A 16183-nucleotide genomic window follows, 5' to 3' on the forward strand; every position below is an offset into this window, starting at 1 on the left:
ATGGACATTTAAGGGTAATTTTTCTGGCAACGTGAGCACAATTTTGAGAGAATGGCATGTGGCATTCCTCTGAAATCAATCCTGTTTCTGCCAGTCAGGAGAGCGGCCAAAGTGCATATTATCCCTGCTGTGTCTCAGTCAGTTGGATCATTTCTTGATTTGGCAGAACCATTGATGTTCACACACTGTACAACAACAGTTCTAGATTAAATATGCTTTAGTTAGCTGAGGCTGTCTATGGCTGATGACAGTAATTACCCGCCAGCCATTAATCACTGTAATCATGCACTGTAATCAGCTAATGATGCAGACAGACCAGACAAAGATGAGACAGACGTGTGTTGAGGCGGTTTGACAGGCAGACGGTCACGAAGGCCAGACAGAAAGGCGATCTCTTTGTTTTCCATCTGAGTCAATATTGTTTATTGTGGTTGACGAAGGAGAGGGAGACTTCTTAAGAGGGAGGAGGAGGAGACGGGAGACATCGGGAAGAGTCAAGTTCCTCCCCACAGGTGTGTGTCTGCGTGCCGAGGGGGGAGGTGCTTTTCACGGTGTTGTCATGTGAAACACGAGCAATGTAACATGCACTTCTCGCAGGGTTAACGGGCAGTCGGTGTTTTAAAGGAGCAGTGACACATTTCAAACACATTTATGTATTGTATTAAATGTACGATACTTCTGGAAATTTGTGGGGAATAGTGAAGACATGCAGAGGAGTTACATTCAGCAATAACACACATATTACACGGAAAGGGATTTTTGGATGGTTGGGAGTATTCTGCACCAAAATTTACACACCTGCCAGCAGACAGGTTGAAGAAAATAAAGTCAGACTGTTGAGTGGAGAAAAATATAAAAAACAGTTCCTCTTACAAATAAATTCATTGGCAATAAAACACACAAATTGCTGAGTTCAGTACATTCAGGGGTTTTGCAGCTAAAGCATTTTCTGGTCTGGTATGACCACATCACTGTGTTGGATTAGCTGTCGTTCGTTCAACTAGCATTTAACTTTTCTCGAGTTCAACATACAACATAAAATGGTTGAAAGCCTGTCCTCAATATTTTAACTACAAAAGAATATTACAGTTTATACTTTTTCTACTCCTAATGGATTGTTGCTGCCAATATACCCTGACAAAAAATAATATTAAACATTAACAAGACAGGCATACAAACATATCTGACAAGGCCTTTTAATCAATACTTCAAAAGTACTTTAAATATTTAATGGTAGCATGATGAAAGAATTTCAGTTTTTCCTCTACATCCATATAGCACAAACACTACAATCATCTCTACGCTGCAGTAAATCTTCATCCTAACATTTAGTATTTTTGAGCCCTAAAGTCGTTATCTTTTAAAGCTGTGTAGACATCTACATGAGCTGTTGAAATGAATCTATTGCAGTGCAGGCAAAATGGACAATCGAAGACATAATTAAAATTCTCCGCTATCATTAAAACTGCTGGAGTACAAGGACATGTAAATAGTTTCATTCCAAAAAAAAAAAAAAAAACAACAATATTTAGTTATGATAGTGTCTTAAATACAGTATTTTACATCCACACATGATTCTGACTTCAAAATTAAAGCTTTAAATATGAAAGAAAGATTTAAATATTTACAAATAATGTTAGATGTGTAAAGTTAAATCACAAGAAGGTCTTGAACCGTACCCAAGCGTAACCATCAATCAATGGTGATTGGATTCAGCCATGTGTGAGTAAAATCTTCAAAGAGCAGCATTGCAGCAGAGGCAAGTTGAAACTGGCAGATGTAATAACTGTTTGGGAGTGTTTAAATTAGCGTTTAATTGAACAGGGTCTGGCATTAAACCTCTACTCTCTTGGCTGAGGGGAGCTGCACCGGTTAAGGCTTTATGTAAAAAGACATTTTTGTCATCAAACTAAATGAAAACTAAACTAAGCTGCAACAAGAGATTCACCCCGTTCCTTTCAGCATAGATACAATAGACACAATCTGTTTGCTAAAATTAAAATCTAGCCCACCGGTGCTCTGAGTGCTTGAGAGGACCACCGAAAGATACTGTCACCTTTTCCACCTCTGCTAAAAGAGGAGGTATCAGGCCACGTCAACATCACATCATCATGATTTCTACAAAATAAATCCTTCAACCTCTCAAGTATGACTCCAGACAGCCAAAGTGTGAAGTTGCCTACAGCTTATTTAATCTTTAAAGAGAAAAAAAAGGGGGAAAAGAAGCATGGAGTCTGGTCTATTATTAGTATATTCCACTTTCCATTTCACATAGTCATGAGTGGTGTCTCTGCAGCAGGTCGGTGGTTGAGCGTCGTGCTCAAACACGTAGCGGGGATGAACGCTGTCTCACAGTCTGATTGGTCCATCCCACCCTTGCTGTCATGCTTGTCTCCTGGTGTGATTGGTCGCTTCCAGTCAGGGCTGTGTTGTTAGCACTGGGTAGAGGGTCAACACATGTTAGACGGAGTCCCAGAGAGTCTAATATCTCTTCATTTTCTCTCTTTGGCTAAGATTACTCCACTTTTATGAGTCCTGCGTGTGGGTGGCTGTTCTGGCCTTTTGTGTCAGAGCACAGGCAGCACGAATAAAACTCCATAAATGCTGCTTGTAGTCTGTTGTAATCCATGTAAGTGTGTAGTTCCATCATCCCGTCCTCCCGTCAAGAGGCGCAGGGGGAGGACCCTCTCACCCCTTTGTTTTCAGTGCAAAAGGGTTCGAGGCTCAGGTTGAAGGGCAACAAATGGCGGCATCTGCAGCTTTGCTCTTCAGGCTGCCTGTGATTGGTTAATTCCACCCGGGCCTCATGTAGTTGGGGATGCACTGGCACACTTGGTGGCTGTAGTAGAAACCAGTCTGGCACACAGGTCTGGGCTTTCTGCAAGGCAATCTGTAACAGCTACACAGAGGAAGAAGAGGGGAGGAAGAGGGGAGGGAAAGCCAGAAGAAGGGAGATGGACAGGGTAGAAAGAAAGAGCGAAAAGCCAGCGAGAGGCGGGTGGAGGGAAGGAAAGGGTGAGTTTAAGAGCCACAGAGAAGAAATAAAAAAAAGACACAGGGGAGATTATATTCTCTTGGCGTGAATACGATTGATTATTCAGATCTGGACATCCCTTTTGGATAAACCCTGATCCAAGTTTTGTTTGTGCACGCATCAAACGCTTCCGAGCGTGAGAAAAAACAGCATTTCTCAAGAGAGGGGAGGATTATGGCCAAATTCTGGGAACTGGCCTCTTCAAAATCACAGTAGGTGTATGGTCTTCTGTTGTACCACCTCCTGTGACCAGATGTTGAATCAGGCATAAAAAAACAGACAAAATGATGAAGCGAGTCAGTTGTGCATACTTGAATATCTTATACTGTCTTATCTGCATTAAAGAGCGGGAACTGGTGTCACCAGCTCTTCAGAAAGTTTCTTGTTGGCCTCCTCTTAATTCGTGATTTACTGCATCTCTTTGCACCATATTAATACTTCAGAAGCAAAGACATATAAATCGATGGCTAGCAAACTTTTAAAAAACCAGCTCAAGCAACCAGTTTACATGTCTTTGCTAGCTAAGATGCTAGCATCACTAACTGTAGCTCAACTTCCATTATCTGGTCATTTGATGTTTGTTGCGTGTTTTTCTTTCTTTTCTTTTTTTTTTTTGTGAAATGTAACATATCAGTCTTTACCATTATAAAACAGAATTTAATCAAATGTCTGGTCAGAAATGTCAGCCATATTTCATAGTGCCTCTTTTATTCTTCCTTCGAAATGGTTATATGTATATTAGCGAGCGAATGTGCTTTGTCAGTTAAATTGAACTAGCTAGCTAGTTCAATTAGCTGCACAACAGCTATGTTTGCAGTTAGCTTAATGGGTATAGATATTTAACAATAGCTCGTAATTGTTAACACTTTTAACTTTTAGGAACTAAACTGGTTTGTAAGGTGGGACCAGTTTTAATTTGAGGTATTTATTTCTCCACTTATTAAACACTTAGGTTAGAACTAATTTGAAGAGCATTTGAATTGTACTTAGTTACGTAGTTTATCCAGGTAAATCAAAATTTAAAAAAAGGATGGACATGAACAGACAATCAAGGACATCGAGCTCATGTTGAGTCTTGGTTAGAGCACACATCTTATGTATTTCAGCCCTCTTAGGCTGAGAAAGTTTAAGAAGTTTTTCTGCCATCAAAAGTCACTTGTGTGTTTATGTCCATGAACTTTCCCACACGTGTAAAGCCGTGATTAGAAGTCACTCATATCAAAGCTCTGCTGGCAGTACGTGTTTTTCCTTGTGCCCATCCATCTGTCCCTGAGCCTGCCCGCCTGTCTGATGGCTGCTCTGCTTTCTGTCATCAAGTTCACCCCGTCTCCCTGCCCGTCTCCCTGCCTGTCTCTCCGCCTGTCTCTCTGCAGGCCTCTCGGGTCAGAGGAAGGTTGATCTCTTGCATGCTGGCTGTGGGAACCGCGACATGCATGCAAAGCACGCACACGCAGCTGAGACCGTGGTCGAATGTTTAGGACACCCTGTGTCCATAAAAGGTCATATTGAACATGTGAACAACAGCAAACGGAGAAGTTTGGAATGTATGACATGTCCATCGAGAGTTTGCTTGCTTTCTCCCTCTCGAACTGCCTTTCTCGCTCTTTCCTCACCCCTTCCTCCTGCTAAGCTCCCAGGGCGAGGAGTGGTGATGGCACCCCAAGGGCCGACGCTGAGCCTGGCGCCTAAAGCACAGCAGACAGCACCAGTTCTCCCAGTATAAGCCACCGCTTTAGGTAACCCATGATGAACTGACACACAGAAATGCTGTGAGTTGAGTTGGAGGGAATTGAAATCATTGAAGCTTTTGAAGCACAGCTGATTAACTTCATATTGTGCTTCAACACTTGACTGAGAAGTGTGACAAATTAGTTACCGTAACTCAGAAGCTGTGTTGTCCTTGTGGGGTTGTCCTTGTGGGGTTTATTCTCCATCTTATTGAACATTTTACATCTTTTTTTTTGTTGTCAAGTACTTAACATAGCACGCGGGGATTGAAGTATGTATTAGTGAAAACCGGCTCAGACATCAATCGGGTCCGTACAATTATGTCATTATTGGCAAGTCATTTTAAGACGCTAATTATAGTCATCACAGATCAGGCCCTCCTTCGGCTTTGGATATGTTTTATGCTCTTAAAACTCTTTTTGAGGAGTTTTAGTGAGTTCTGGCCCACATACAGCAGTCAGTGCTTTTGTGCAACGTAATGAGAGTGTTTATAATACGAAATGCAGTGCAGCTGCAAAGTTTTTCCAGAACTTCGGGTTTGAATCAGGTCGTGGATTTTTATTTTACGCAACTGTGGAAGTAGGAAAAGAGGAAGTGATAATTCAAATAAATTGTTTTGACGCAGCCTGGAAACCAGATACTCGTTTTTAGAATTTACTGCAAATGAGTGAATAAACAGCCGGCGTGTGTGTGATGTAATGCACCAGATTGATTTCAAAGAGGGAAGCAGGCGTTCTCTGTAACTTAGAGATGGTTCCAGCACTGATTGAGAAATATCTGGACGCCGACAGAGGGGAAGCATCATCTTTGACGTGACTGAGTGTGGTGTTGTTGCAAGGGCAAACAGTTCAACAACAAATTCCAGCAGGTTACAGTAAAGTACAGGATTAATGTTGTTCTCTGCATGGATGCAAGATGAAAATGTTTATTGTCGCTGATTGGCAGCACAGGGGGCTCGATGAGTTCAGCTGGCTCCTTTCTACTGAGAGTTTTGCTCAAGGGCACTTCAGCGGGATCCTGCCCTTCTTGCACGCCTACCTGCAGGTGTTGGGGTTGAACCTCTTGCCCTGCCGCAAACACGACTGCGGACTCTCTCTGCACTGACACAGGCAGGTGTCGGGGTTCAGGGGCTGGTTCCCGGGACACTCTGCGGCGCACACGCAGCCACACAGCTCCTCATCCCACCGCTGGCCGGTGGGACACAACTTCCCCTCACCTTGACCTTCACACTGGCATTCACCTGAGAGGAGAGAGAGTTTAACGTCTTCAGGGAGAGACAAACACATGAAGGTAATTTTATGCATTCAAATCCGACTTCATCAGATATTGCACATCGCAGTTCTGTCAGTGTTGCTGGACTGAATATTTGGTGGTCGGGTTCTGACTTGTTCCTGCAGATACAGTATTTGCATGAAGCCCTACTTCCCCAAACTTCCCCCTTATCTGTGTTTATCCTCTCTGGCTCGATCTTGCATGGTTGCTCTCAGAATGACAGGCCTTTTCTTAGCGGTTTGCTATACTGCTAAGGCCAGAGATAACCAAAGAAAGAAAAGGTATTTCTTTCACCACTTTGCAGACAGACTGTGGTTCAGACTCTGGGATTATAATTATCTTTCAAACAGCAGAATGGGAAATATTTTCAATAACTGCAGCCCTCCTTACAGGTGTTGTGGTCCAGTTTCCAGCCTGGATCGCAGCTGTCCTCGGTGAGTCCGTTTCGACAGACGCACTCGCAGGTGGACTCATCCAGAACCCTGTTGGGCCCACAGAGAGCCAGCAGACCTGAGTCCTGCACCTCTGGAAGCCACATGGATAGGAAGTACAAAATGGTTTTTAGTTGTTTTTGCAGCTTTGTTTTGTCTCTCTGTTGTTCATAGCAGTGTCAGTATGTAGGTCAGTCCGTCACTTTGGTCCAGACTGAAATATCCCAAAACCTATGGCATGAATTATTTTGACATTTACTACAGACGTTCGTGATCTTGAGAGGATGAATCCTCCTAACGTTGGTGATCCCCTAGTTTTTCCTCTAGCGCCACCATGAGGCTGCTCTCAGTGAAATCTCTTGACAACTTCCTGTTGGATGTTCAAGGTTCTCAGAGGATGAGTTGTAATATCGTCGGTGAGCCAGACTTTTCATCATCAGGTCAAAATTTAATTTGTCAAATACTTTTAACCTGCTAACCTGATATTTTCACCAGCCTTCGCTGCACTTTGTTTAGCGCAAACTAGCGTACTGACAGGCTAAACTAAGATGGTGAGCATGGTAAACTTTGCACCTGCTAGCATTTAGCTCAAAACGCTGATGTGCCTCATAGAGCTGCTAGTATGGCTGTAGACTCTTAGGGCTTTGTAGGTGTCACAGTCCTAGAAGAGAATACTTTTTAAGTTTGCATTTATTGACTCGAGGTTCCTGTGGAAACATTAGCTTTAAGTAATTTCAAGGAAAGGTGAGTTGGACTTGTTTGCCCCACTTTGTTCAAAATGTTCATATACATTTCAAACTAGTTTGTGTTTCTAATCATTCAGACTCGATTTTCAGTCCATTCTTTCTTTCTAAGTAAGGTTTCCCGGTTTATTGGAAAAGAAAGAAGTGGATGGAGATGGAAGGCGCTGTGGCTCACTACATGATTGTACAAGTAAAATGCCACAAAGACACTTTCGCTTCTCATGTTACAGTTGAATAAACATTCCCTCAGGGGGGAGTCGTTTCGGATCACTTCATTTGCCGCTCAGGCATTATCATCATCATCATCATCATCATCATCATCTGACTGTGGAGTTTTTGAAGGAGGGTGGAAAAAAAGGCTTTGAAATCATAATTAAATCTGGCTCACATACCAAACCTGCTCAGTTAAGGTGTAGCCACATTTTGGATGACATTGCATTTTGGTTCAGAGGTGGAAGTTCTAATTGCTGTTTACTGGTTCACAAAGCATCCAAAGAACAATATCCACTTTTAACGCTGTAACACATGAGCTTGTGCAGGTTTTCACTCCTGTCAAACTGCAGAAGGGGGTTTGCACTCATATCACCTGGTGTTTAACTCGAGGTTTAAAATCAGATGCTAGACCTGCTGCTGCATCACCGCACTATGAGACGCTGGTGTAACTGCAGCGTTTTACCCTTGAGGTGTGTTTTCTAATGTAACATAATGCTGAATTTAGATTTTGCATGTTGCTTTTTTGACTTGGATTTGTTTTTATTTGCTTAAATGTTGGATCAGGACCAGACAGACAGAAAGATTTCCAGCTCTCTGTACGAGTGCTTCACAACCTTCCTGCCCCCTTAAAATGAAGCAGTGTCCCCTCGTGATGCATTTGATGGATTTTTGAGGCCATAAGAGCTGAAAGTGTGCAGTATTCCACAAGAAAACCAGCACAAATTAGAGAAAGGTCAGGAAAAACATCCGATATGACGGAAATACTTCATCTTAAGACCCCTTTGGGGTAATCTAAACTTAATATGCAGCAGCCACTGCAGACACTGAATAATTTGAACAACGTGACTCACACACACTTACCAGTCTCAGAGTAGTTTATGGCATCTGTAGAGACACACACACAGTTCATTGGATCCCATAATGAGCCAGAGGCGCAGGGAACCTCGGGTGGGGAACATCTACACACACAGACACAGACATAATATGAATGCATGGATACAGGAAAAATGACGCAGACACACACACACACACGTCACTCCTCACTCTCACTCACAGGTGATCTGTTGCGGCTCGTCTTATGATGGAGTGGAGCGGCCGCTTGGAGAGGCATTCGCACGAAGTGTGGTTGACGAAGGTTACCATGACGACGGAGCGGTCCATCCTGGGCGGGGACAGCTCCATCAGCTGGAAGGAAGAAAGGTAAAGTTTAGAGGTGTGTTTGTGTGTGTTGCTGTGTGTGTGTGTGTGTACTGTAGATGATGTAAGAAAACAGTACTTCTTTGTTGTTTATCTTTTATTTTCCTTCATCTTCTTCTACAATATTGCTGCGTATGATGTATTTAGGCTGATGTGTGCAAGTTGATGTAATGGTTGCAAGATTGTGCAACTGTGTGTGGCTGTGTATTGTATTGATTTCATGTCCAGTTGCAGCCAAAGGCCGTCCCACTGCGTAGGGTGGGCTGTGATACAGATATGCCTGTTATGTAACTGGGTAGATTGGTTTCTGCCCTCTTTTCTGAGGCAGTTTGAGGTGTAAGTGGAGAAAATACCAACACAATTGTGTAACAAAGTGAAATAAACAGCGCAGATACAAGAAAGAAAGAATCGGATCCAGCTGTGCGACTTACTGTCTTGTTGACAAGCGCGTGGCTCGTGTTGGTGCAGTAAAAGGCCTCGTTGGTGCAGCATCCACCACACCGATGCAGCGCCACACAGCGAGGGAGGTAGAACTGACTGGTGGATTCTGGGTACTCTTTGGCGACCTCGACACACACCTCTCTGGGCTGGCATGAGGTCCGCTGGATCTCCTCTAGGATGACTGAAACATGTGTGTTTAAGTAACTGGGTTTTGTTTGCTGATACAAGAGAGGGTCTTAATTCATCTGTTATTAGTGGTTTTGGGGTGATGGGAGGAAATCATCAACCTCTCCAATTTTCTATCGAATTTTCATTTTCCAGTCTTCTTTCCAACTATGCTTGTTTTCTCCACTTTTGCATTTACCACCTACTTCTGTCTGTCTCCAATGCAATGAAATCTGTCTGGCAGTCCACTCTAGTGTTTTAAAAAGCTGTAGACTGCCCTGATGAGGAGACTACGGTTAAACATGTAGAATTTCTTCAACGTTAACAATAGATCTTAGACACCTCTGGACCAGTGTAAGAAATGTAGGAAGTACGACGCATTGTGGTACTGGTCAACGTTTACCTCCCAAAGTTCCGTCCACTTTGTAAAGAGCCTCCTCCCTCGGCTGACCCCACAGATCATCATCATTAGAGTGGACCGAGGGGCTCGCTGAGGAGGTGGGAAAAGAAGGGGAAGAGGAGGAGTGCCAGGATTTCTTCCTCAGGCAGTGCTGAAGCAAACTGTATTCGGGGTACAGAAGCTGTAGTAGCTGATCCACGCTGGTCACTGTCTCCAAACTGGCCTGGTCATCTGACATTGCTGGGACCTGGAAGATGGGAAAGAATCATAAAGACAAATGTGACCTTAATAACGCAACACTCCTTCATATGTTGCCACGAAGGAATGGATTCATAGATAACGTCATGAATGATTAATTCAGGCTCAATATCCTGTTTTGACTAAGTATGAAAGAAATGCTTAAAAATGCCGATCCTCTGTTTGAAATGTCGGTGTTGAGGGCGATTTGGTTTTTGTTACATACTGTCGAATTTACGCTGTAAGCTTTGCTGGTTTGAGCCGGATAAACAGTGAATACCTCAGCTACCAATGTGTTGTAACATGTTGCTGTTGGCTACTGTTAGTTATTATGGGTTTGTGTGTCCTCTCCTCATCTGCACACACATTGTTCCACTCGAGTACACAAGGAAGCTATAAAGTCTGCCTTTTCTTTATGCTTCAGTATTGCTGCTATTGCTCTTTTCTGTCTTTATTGTGGTTACCTTTTATAGCAGTTAGACTCTGCACTACTGCTAAGGAAATGTGATAAAATTGAAAAACGCCTGCCCTGCTCTTGCGTTGCACTATAATCTGACTGTTAGATCTCCTTTTCAAGTCCTTTTGGTTGCTTTACCAATCAATTTTTTGGACAACCTTTCACGGCATCCTTCTTTAATGTGCCCTTCATGACAAGTTAAGCTGCCAACCTCACGCTCCCTGTGTGAGAGCTTCTAGAGAAACCTTAAATGCAGCATGAGATCTGCTTCAATGGACCAAACAGACCGGAGATTGTGAGCTCAGCCAACACCCATAGTACTATTATTATTATTATACAAAGGGGGCTTTATGTGGTGCTCCAGGTCCACGCAGGAAATCTCAGATGACAGTGGATATCACTGGATGAACCATTTCCACAGTGAGTCATCCCCATAATGATTTTTCTGCCATCGTGATAGACGACTCTATTCTCCTCAGTGGAAATACAGTCAATGAACGATAAAAGGTTAATTGTGTAACGGACTGCTTAACAGAGGCCTCTGGATTATCTGGAGGCATGAAATGTCAGCTGGGAGCTGGCTGTTGTGAGTGCCACATATTATTTCCTCCTGGGAGCGAGGCTAGTTGTTTGGTTTCCCAGGATGAGAAGGAGCAGACTGGTACAGCTGGCAATACCTAAACAGAAACCAGATCTCTGTTGTTATCACTCTCTCCATTAATCTCTTCCTTCTTCATTCCCTGTCCCCCACCCTCTCCGTTTCTCTCCATCTGTCTTACCAGTTTTTTCACCTGGAACATCAGATATGAAACGCTTTCTACTCTGTAATTCTTTTAAGACAAGATTTGCACTTAGATAAGACTATAATAGCGTACAAGACCAAGAGTTTACTGCCATGCTAGCTGCTGTGTGAGACAGCGCTTTGAGCTAACCGCTAACGCCAGCTTGCTCACAATGACAATGCTGAGCGTGCTAACATTTGCTAATTAGCGAATAGCTAATGTTACTCCATCCCATGTCTATTGAGACATTACACTAAATACCACAAAGGTCAACCCTCATGGTGGTGCTAGAAGAAAAATCAGGGCAGTCAGTGTGATTCATCCCCTGGGAACTATGACTGTCTGAACCAAATTTCATAGTCATACATTCCTGACATTGCCATCAACAACAGGCAGTGGCTTGTGGTTGTCAATGAATGTTCATTGTTTAATCTTTGCTGCCTTCTTAATGATTAAAAACACCCAACTGTATGCGCGGATTCAAGTCATAGTTTCATGTTTACGATCAAGCTTTGCAATTGTAATGACTCAGAGAAGAGTAAAGGCTAAAGTCATTGGTATATTTACCTTTAGTTATACCATCACTGATCTATACTCCTAATTTGAGTGTTGGAGCTCAGTCACTCTGCCATTGAAGCCTCCATAACAGACATGCGACCGTATGGACGAGCGTGACCTTGGTAGTAAATCATGTAAAGCCTTTTTCTCTCTCGCAGCACACACCTTTAAAATTAAGCAATGAAGACCATAACCAATAATATGTCGCGATATTGGACTCGACATAACGTCGTTGTCCATTTGAGGATGGATTCTTCCCTCTTTCTTTCAGCATCTTCTCACATTTCCTCTTTTTCTTCTGGTCTCTCTCCTTTGTGTTGTGAAGTGATCACATGACATGAGGTCATCGCTCTGGGACTATGAGGTCATGACGGACGAATGACCATCATTAGATGCTTCTGGCATGCAGACACACGCACATGTACACACCCATGCATTTGTCACTCACTCTGCCTTCCAGTATAAACATCTTCTGTACGAAGCTATTGTAACGTTCAGACACACACTTTTATTTAGTCTTTTTCTTGTCGCTGATAACTGGCCAATCCCATTAAAGTATGTGATTGAGATGCCACAAGCGGATGCCCGGAGTCTTTTTTTCTTTTTTTGGATGGAATCATATGATAAACCATGACCAGATATTCAGCCTTTCCATTTTTCACTGGATGCCACCACTCTAACGTCAGTTAGTGACGGAGTGAGTGCCATGACTCACTGCTATTCAAGGGATTGTCGACCAGGAAGATTTTAACTTAACCACAGAAACACTTCCACAGAAGAAGCCCTCTGTCAGAATTCAACAGAGCTTGAAAGCATTGACGGTGAAGTTGAAACAAAAGCAAATTATGCCGTTTACGCAGAGCTGTGCTAATAGTATTTTTTGAAACGACATCACAGAAACAAGTTCACACAAAGCAAACGTTTGGCACCAAGTTGATATCCTGGGGCTTAAATGAGCCCGGCTTTAATTGCTTCAGTGGTCAGTCAGATTGTTTGCATTAAAGCCTTTGCATAATTGCAACTACCTGGAGTGTCTTTGCCAGTTCATGTTGTTAAATTTGATAATGATGATATGCGTTAATGAACTGGATATTCAAGGAAAACCCCAACAAAAAGTGTCTTAGAGACGATGGGATAAACACATTGCATAAAGCTGGTTACGCTTGTGACCTTTTCGGCCGATATGTAAGCCTTCTAAGACCCGCCTGCCTGAACTCCCTGGGATCGCTGGTCACCTCAGGAACTCAAAGAAATGAAATCCTTGGCAGTAGGGCTTCAGACCTGCTCATAGTACAATAACTAATACAGAGGATGCTTGTGCTGCACACATTGTGGATCAGTCAAGGGCTTCTGTTAGTGTTAATCATGATAGCCTTATGACGAGCCTCAGGCTATACTCAATTTGTCCTCCGCACTCCACCACAAATAAGCTGTTTGTTGAATGTGTGGCGCAAAGGCGCTGCAGCGTAAATTTTGTTGTGCTGTAGAACTATGAATGAATGTGCCTTGAACCTTGATATTTTTGGAAAATAAGCTGCTTTCCATTGGTTATGAAGATTCTTCTCATGCCTGGCTCAAACCATGTCTGACTTGCGCTGTCGCTTACATTGTCAAATCAAGTAAAAGGTGTTCCGCAAGGATCAATTTTAGGCCCCTTGCTATTTACTCTCTCTATTTACACACATTCGTTTTCAACAGAACATTGCAATGTGCGTTTTTATACTGAGGTCCTGTATGAAATCAGCTCCACCGCAAACTAGGTCGTTTGTTAATTGAGAGCTTGTTCCAAACTCAAAAAGACAGAAAGACAAAGCATGGAGCCTTGATGTTCCTTCTCCAAACTGTACACATTACAGCATAATAAATACTACCCTACATAACCTCACTCAAAAACTGAAGCACTTGAATTCTTATACCAGAGCAGTGCTTGTTCCTCCTTCCAAAATAGACAAAGCATCAAACAGTCCTCTTTCCTCTCTGCACTGGATTATAGAGATATCCTGTGTGCTCACGCGGCAACCACTATACTTAAACCACTGGATGGATCGTTGTGTGACTGAACTGCCTCGTTAAGATGTTGTACACACATACTTTGCTTGTGAGGTCTCTCTTGTAAAAGAGATCTTGATTTCAATGAGACTTCCTGAATAAACAGCCTTTTAGTCTCTTAACTAACAGGCATTCTTCCCAAAAAAACATGGGCTCTCATTGGGTATTTAGATGATTTTGGAGGGCGCTGGTCCAAAACCTCCCATAGGTATTCACTTGGGTTGAGATGTGGCAACTTTTTTTTTTGATCCCTCATTGCTGGTGTGGCAGCATCTGCATTTTTTTTTATCTTTGTGTTGACCTGTGTGTAGACACGAAGCTGTAGAAGTAAGTGAAACTCCTCAGTAGTTTGGCCTAAAGCCAGTGGGAAATGATGCAGCTATATTTGAGTTCAGGCCAAGCAGATTTTATAGATGATGGAGAAATGAAATGTCTCACCTCGGTGCCCATGTCTCCAGTTTGGTAATAGTCTGTATAGTCTTGTCCTGAGCACAAATTGCTGATATTAAGAATCCATAGGAGCAAAGCTGGTATCCACATAGTGAGGAGATGGAGAGGAGAGGAGATATCAGGACAGAGGAGGAGGAAGTTAGTGAATTAAAAGATGGATGCAAAGTGAAAGAAAGGGGGGAGGAGAGGAAGGTGGAGGAATCTGGAGTGAAGAGGAGGAAAAGGAGGAGCAGGAGGGTATCACAGACTCGGCCGGTATCTCTTTGCTCCTCTCTTCATTCTATCCGGGGACGAAGTTGCTCTTCCGGCGCAGGTTGTTTGAATTTGGGAAGCCAGCTGAATAAAACATGATGAGGAAATGGTCTCCTCTTCGTCGCGTCAAACACAGCTCCTTTTTTTTTTTTTTTTTTTTTATCTCTTTCACTTCAGAGGAAGTCTTTCCTCCTGTCTGGCTGCGTCTCCATTCTCACCGTTGTTTGATTTGATGTCAGGTGGCCTGGTCACCTCCTCGAATCACAGTTTGTCTCTGCTCGCTTCTCTTCTTCTTCTTCTATGTCAACCTTCAACTTGAATTATTCCTCAAGCTCTCTATTTCAGCTGCTGTCTCTTCCCACATACGTCTCTTTTTCTTTCCAGCCTCGGTTGTCCTCGTCAGTCCCTTCTCCTCCTTCGCCCTTCACACTTGTGCACCTCCTTGCTGTCTTTATCTATATTTTCCCTTCTCTTCCTCGCAACAGCTGTGCTCTTCCCTCCCTCTGTCTGTCTCCCTCTCTCTCTGAGATTATCGCTGCCTCTTTATCTGTCTCCTGTTTCCTCCTCAGAAACCTCCAGGGCAAAGCTCTGTCTGTCTCTCTCTGGACTTTTTTTTTTCCTTTTTTTTTTTTTTTTTGCAGCTTTCTAAATCTGTCACAACTTTTTTCTGTCTGATCCTTAGAAAAGCATCAAAGAGAGAGAGAGGAAGAGCTTATTCCAAATCCTGTTCTCAAATGGAGTTTTTAGCAGGAGGTTTAAAAAAAAAAAAAAAAAGTGTCCAGCTTTTGGTATTAAGTTCTTGTCCAAACAGAGTGAGTCCTGCTCAGAGACATCCTGGTGGAGTGAATGAGAAAAAAAAATGCAAGAATGGACGGATTGTATCTTGTGGGTGGAGTGAAGGATTTGAAGGAGATGATTCGTGCGTTATAGCTGATTATACTGGCACATTCTTTTTTTTTTCTCTCTCTCTCTCTTCCAGAAATTGCAGGCTATACAGTGTCTGCAGACGCAGGCAGCCTCTTGGCACTGACACACTTTCTCTTCGCACATGCCGCCATCCTTTTGTTATGTGATTCAAACTCACTGCAGAGGCTTGATTATTTCATTGAATTGAATTTTGTCGCCGTGCGTTTCTCTAACTTTTACCAAAAGGCATTCTCACAGACAGGGAACAGGTTCCAACCGTCAGTCCTGAGATCAGATTATCCTCCCACGTTCCTTATCGCTCTTCCCTTTCTCACACGTTCGCCTTTATCCTTCCATCTGTGTAATTCCTCATAATGGGGGAAGCTTGCCGTTGAGACTTCAAAAATGTGTGTGTTCGGTAGCAGCCAGCGGTGATGAATATGTGAATTCCTTAACTGCGGCTCTAAGTGCCTTTTTATGAGCTGCTAATACCTTTGCTGTCTCACTCGGCTGTTTCTGCTTTATGTCAGCTGTCCCCAATTCCTGCTGGTTTCTCTTCATCTCAGTGAGCACTATTTCAATGTCAAGGCTCGTATTTATGTGTGTGTGTGTGTGTGAGAGAGAGAGAGAGAGAGAGAGAGAGAGACAGAAATAAAGCCACAAAACTGGTCTCACACCTGCAGCTCCAAACACCTTTTCTGCATTTGCTCCTTCACACTTCATCAGGCTCCATCGCTGTCTTCTCCCCCTCCCCTTTCACCTTGTTCTTTCCCCCCTCTGGTGTGGCTGCTCAAGGTCCTAAACATGACAAACTTTACATACCTCCTTAACTATACTGCCCCGAGGCTGTGGGCATGTATGTCTGTGT

General features: G+C 43.1%; 1 protein-coding gene across 1 annotated transcript; it reads right to left on the bottom strand.

The window, feature by feature from the left end:
- Positions 1-403: 403 nt before the first annotated feature.
- On the bottom strand, positions 404-15205 carry LOC143316003 (vascular endothelial growth factor C-like). The gene is made up of 8 exons (XM_076723660.1): positions 14146-15205; positions 9628-9871; positions 9050-9240; positions 8476-8606; positions 8283-8380; positions 6425-6559; positions 5801-6002; positions 404-2899 (listed from the first exon to the last, which is right to left on the bottom strand). Exons 1-8 carry the CDS (start codon positions 14245-14247, stop codon positions 2788-2790), a joined length of 1215 nt encoding a protein of 404 aa, XP_076579775.1. The 5' UTR covers positions 14248-15205; the 3' UTR covers positions 404-2787.
- Positions 15206-16183: the final 978 nt, after the last annotated feature.

Source organism: Chaetodon auriga, chromosome 23 (genome assembly GCF_051107435.1).
Source record: "Chaetodon auriga isolate fChaAug3 chromosome 23, fChaAug3.hap1, whole genome shotgun sequence".
In the NCBI taxonomy this organism is placed as follows: Eukaryota; Metazoa; Chordata; class Actinopteri; order Chaetodontiformes; family Chaetodontidae; genus Chaetodon; species Chaetodon auriga.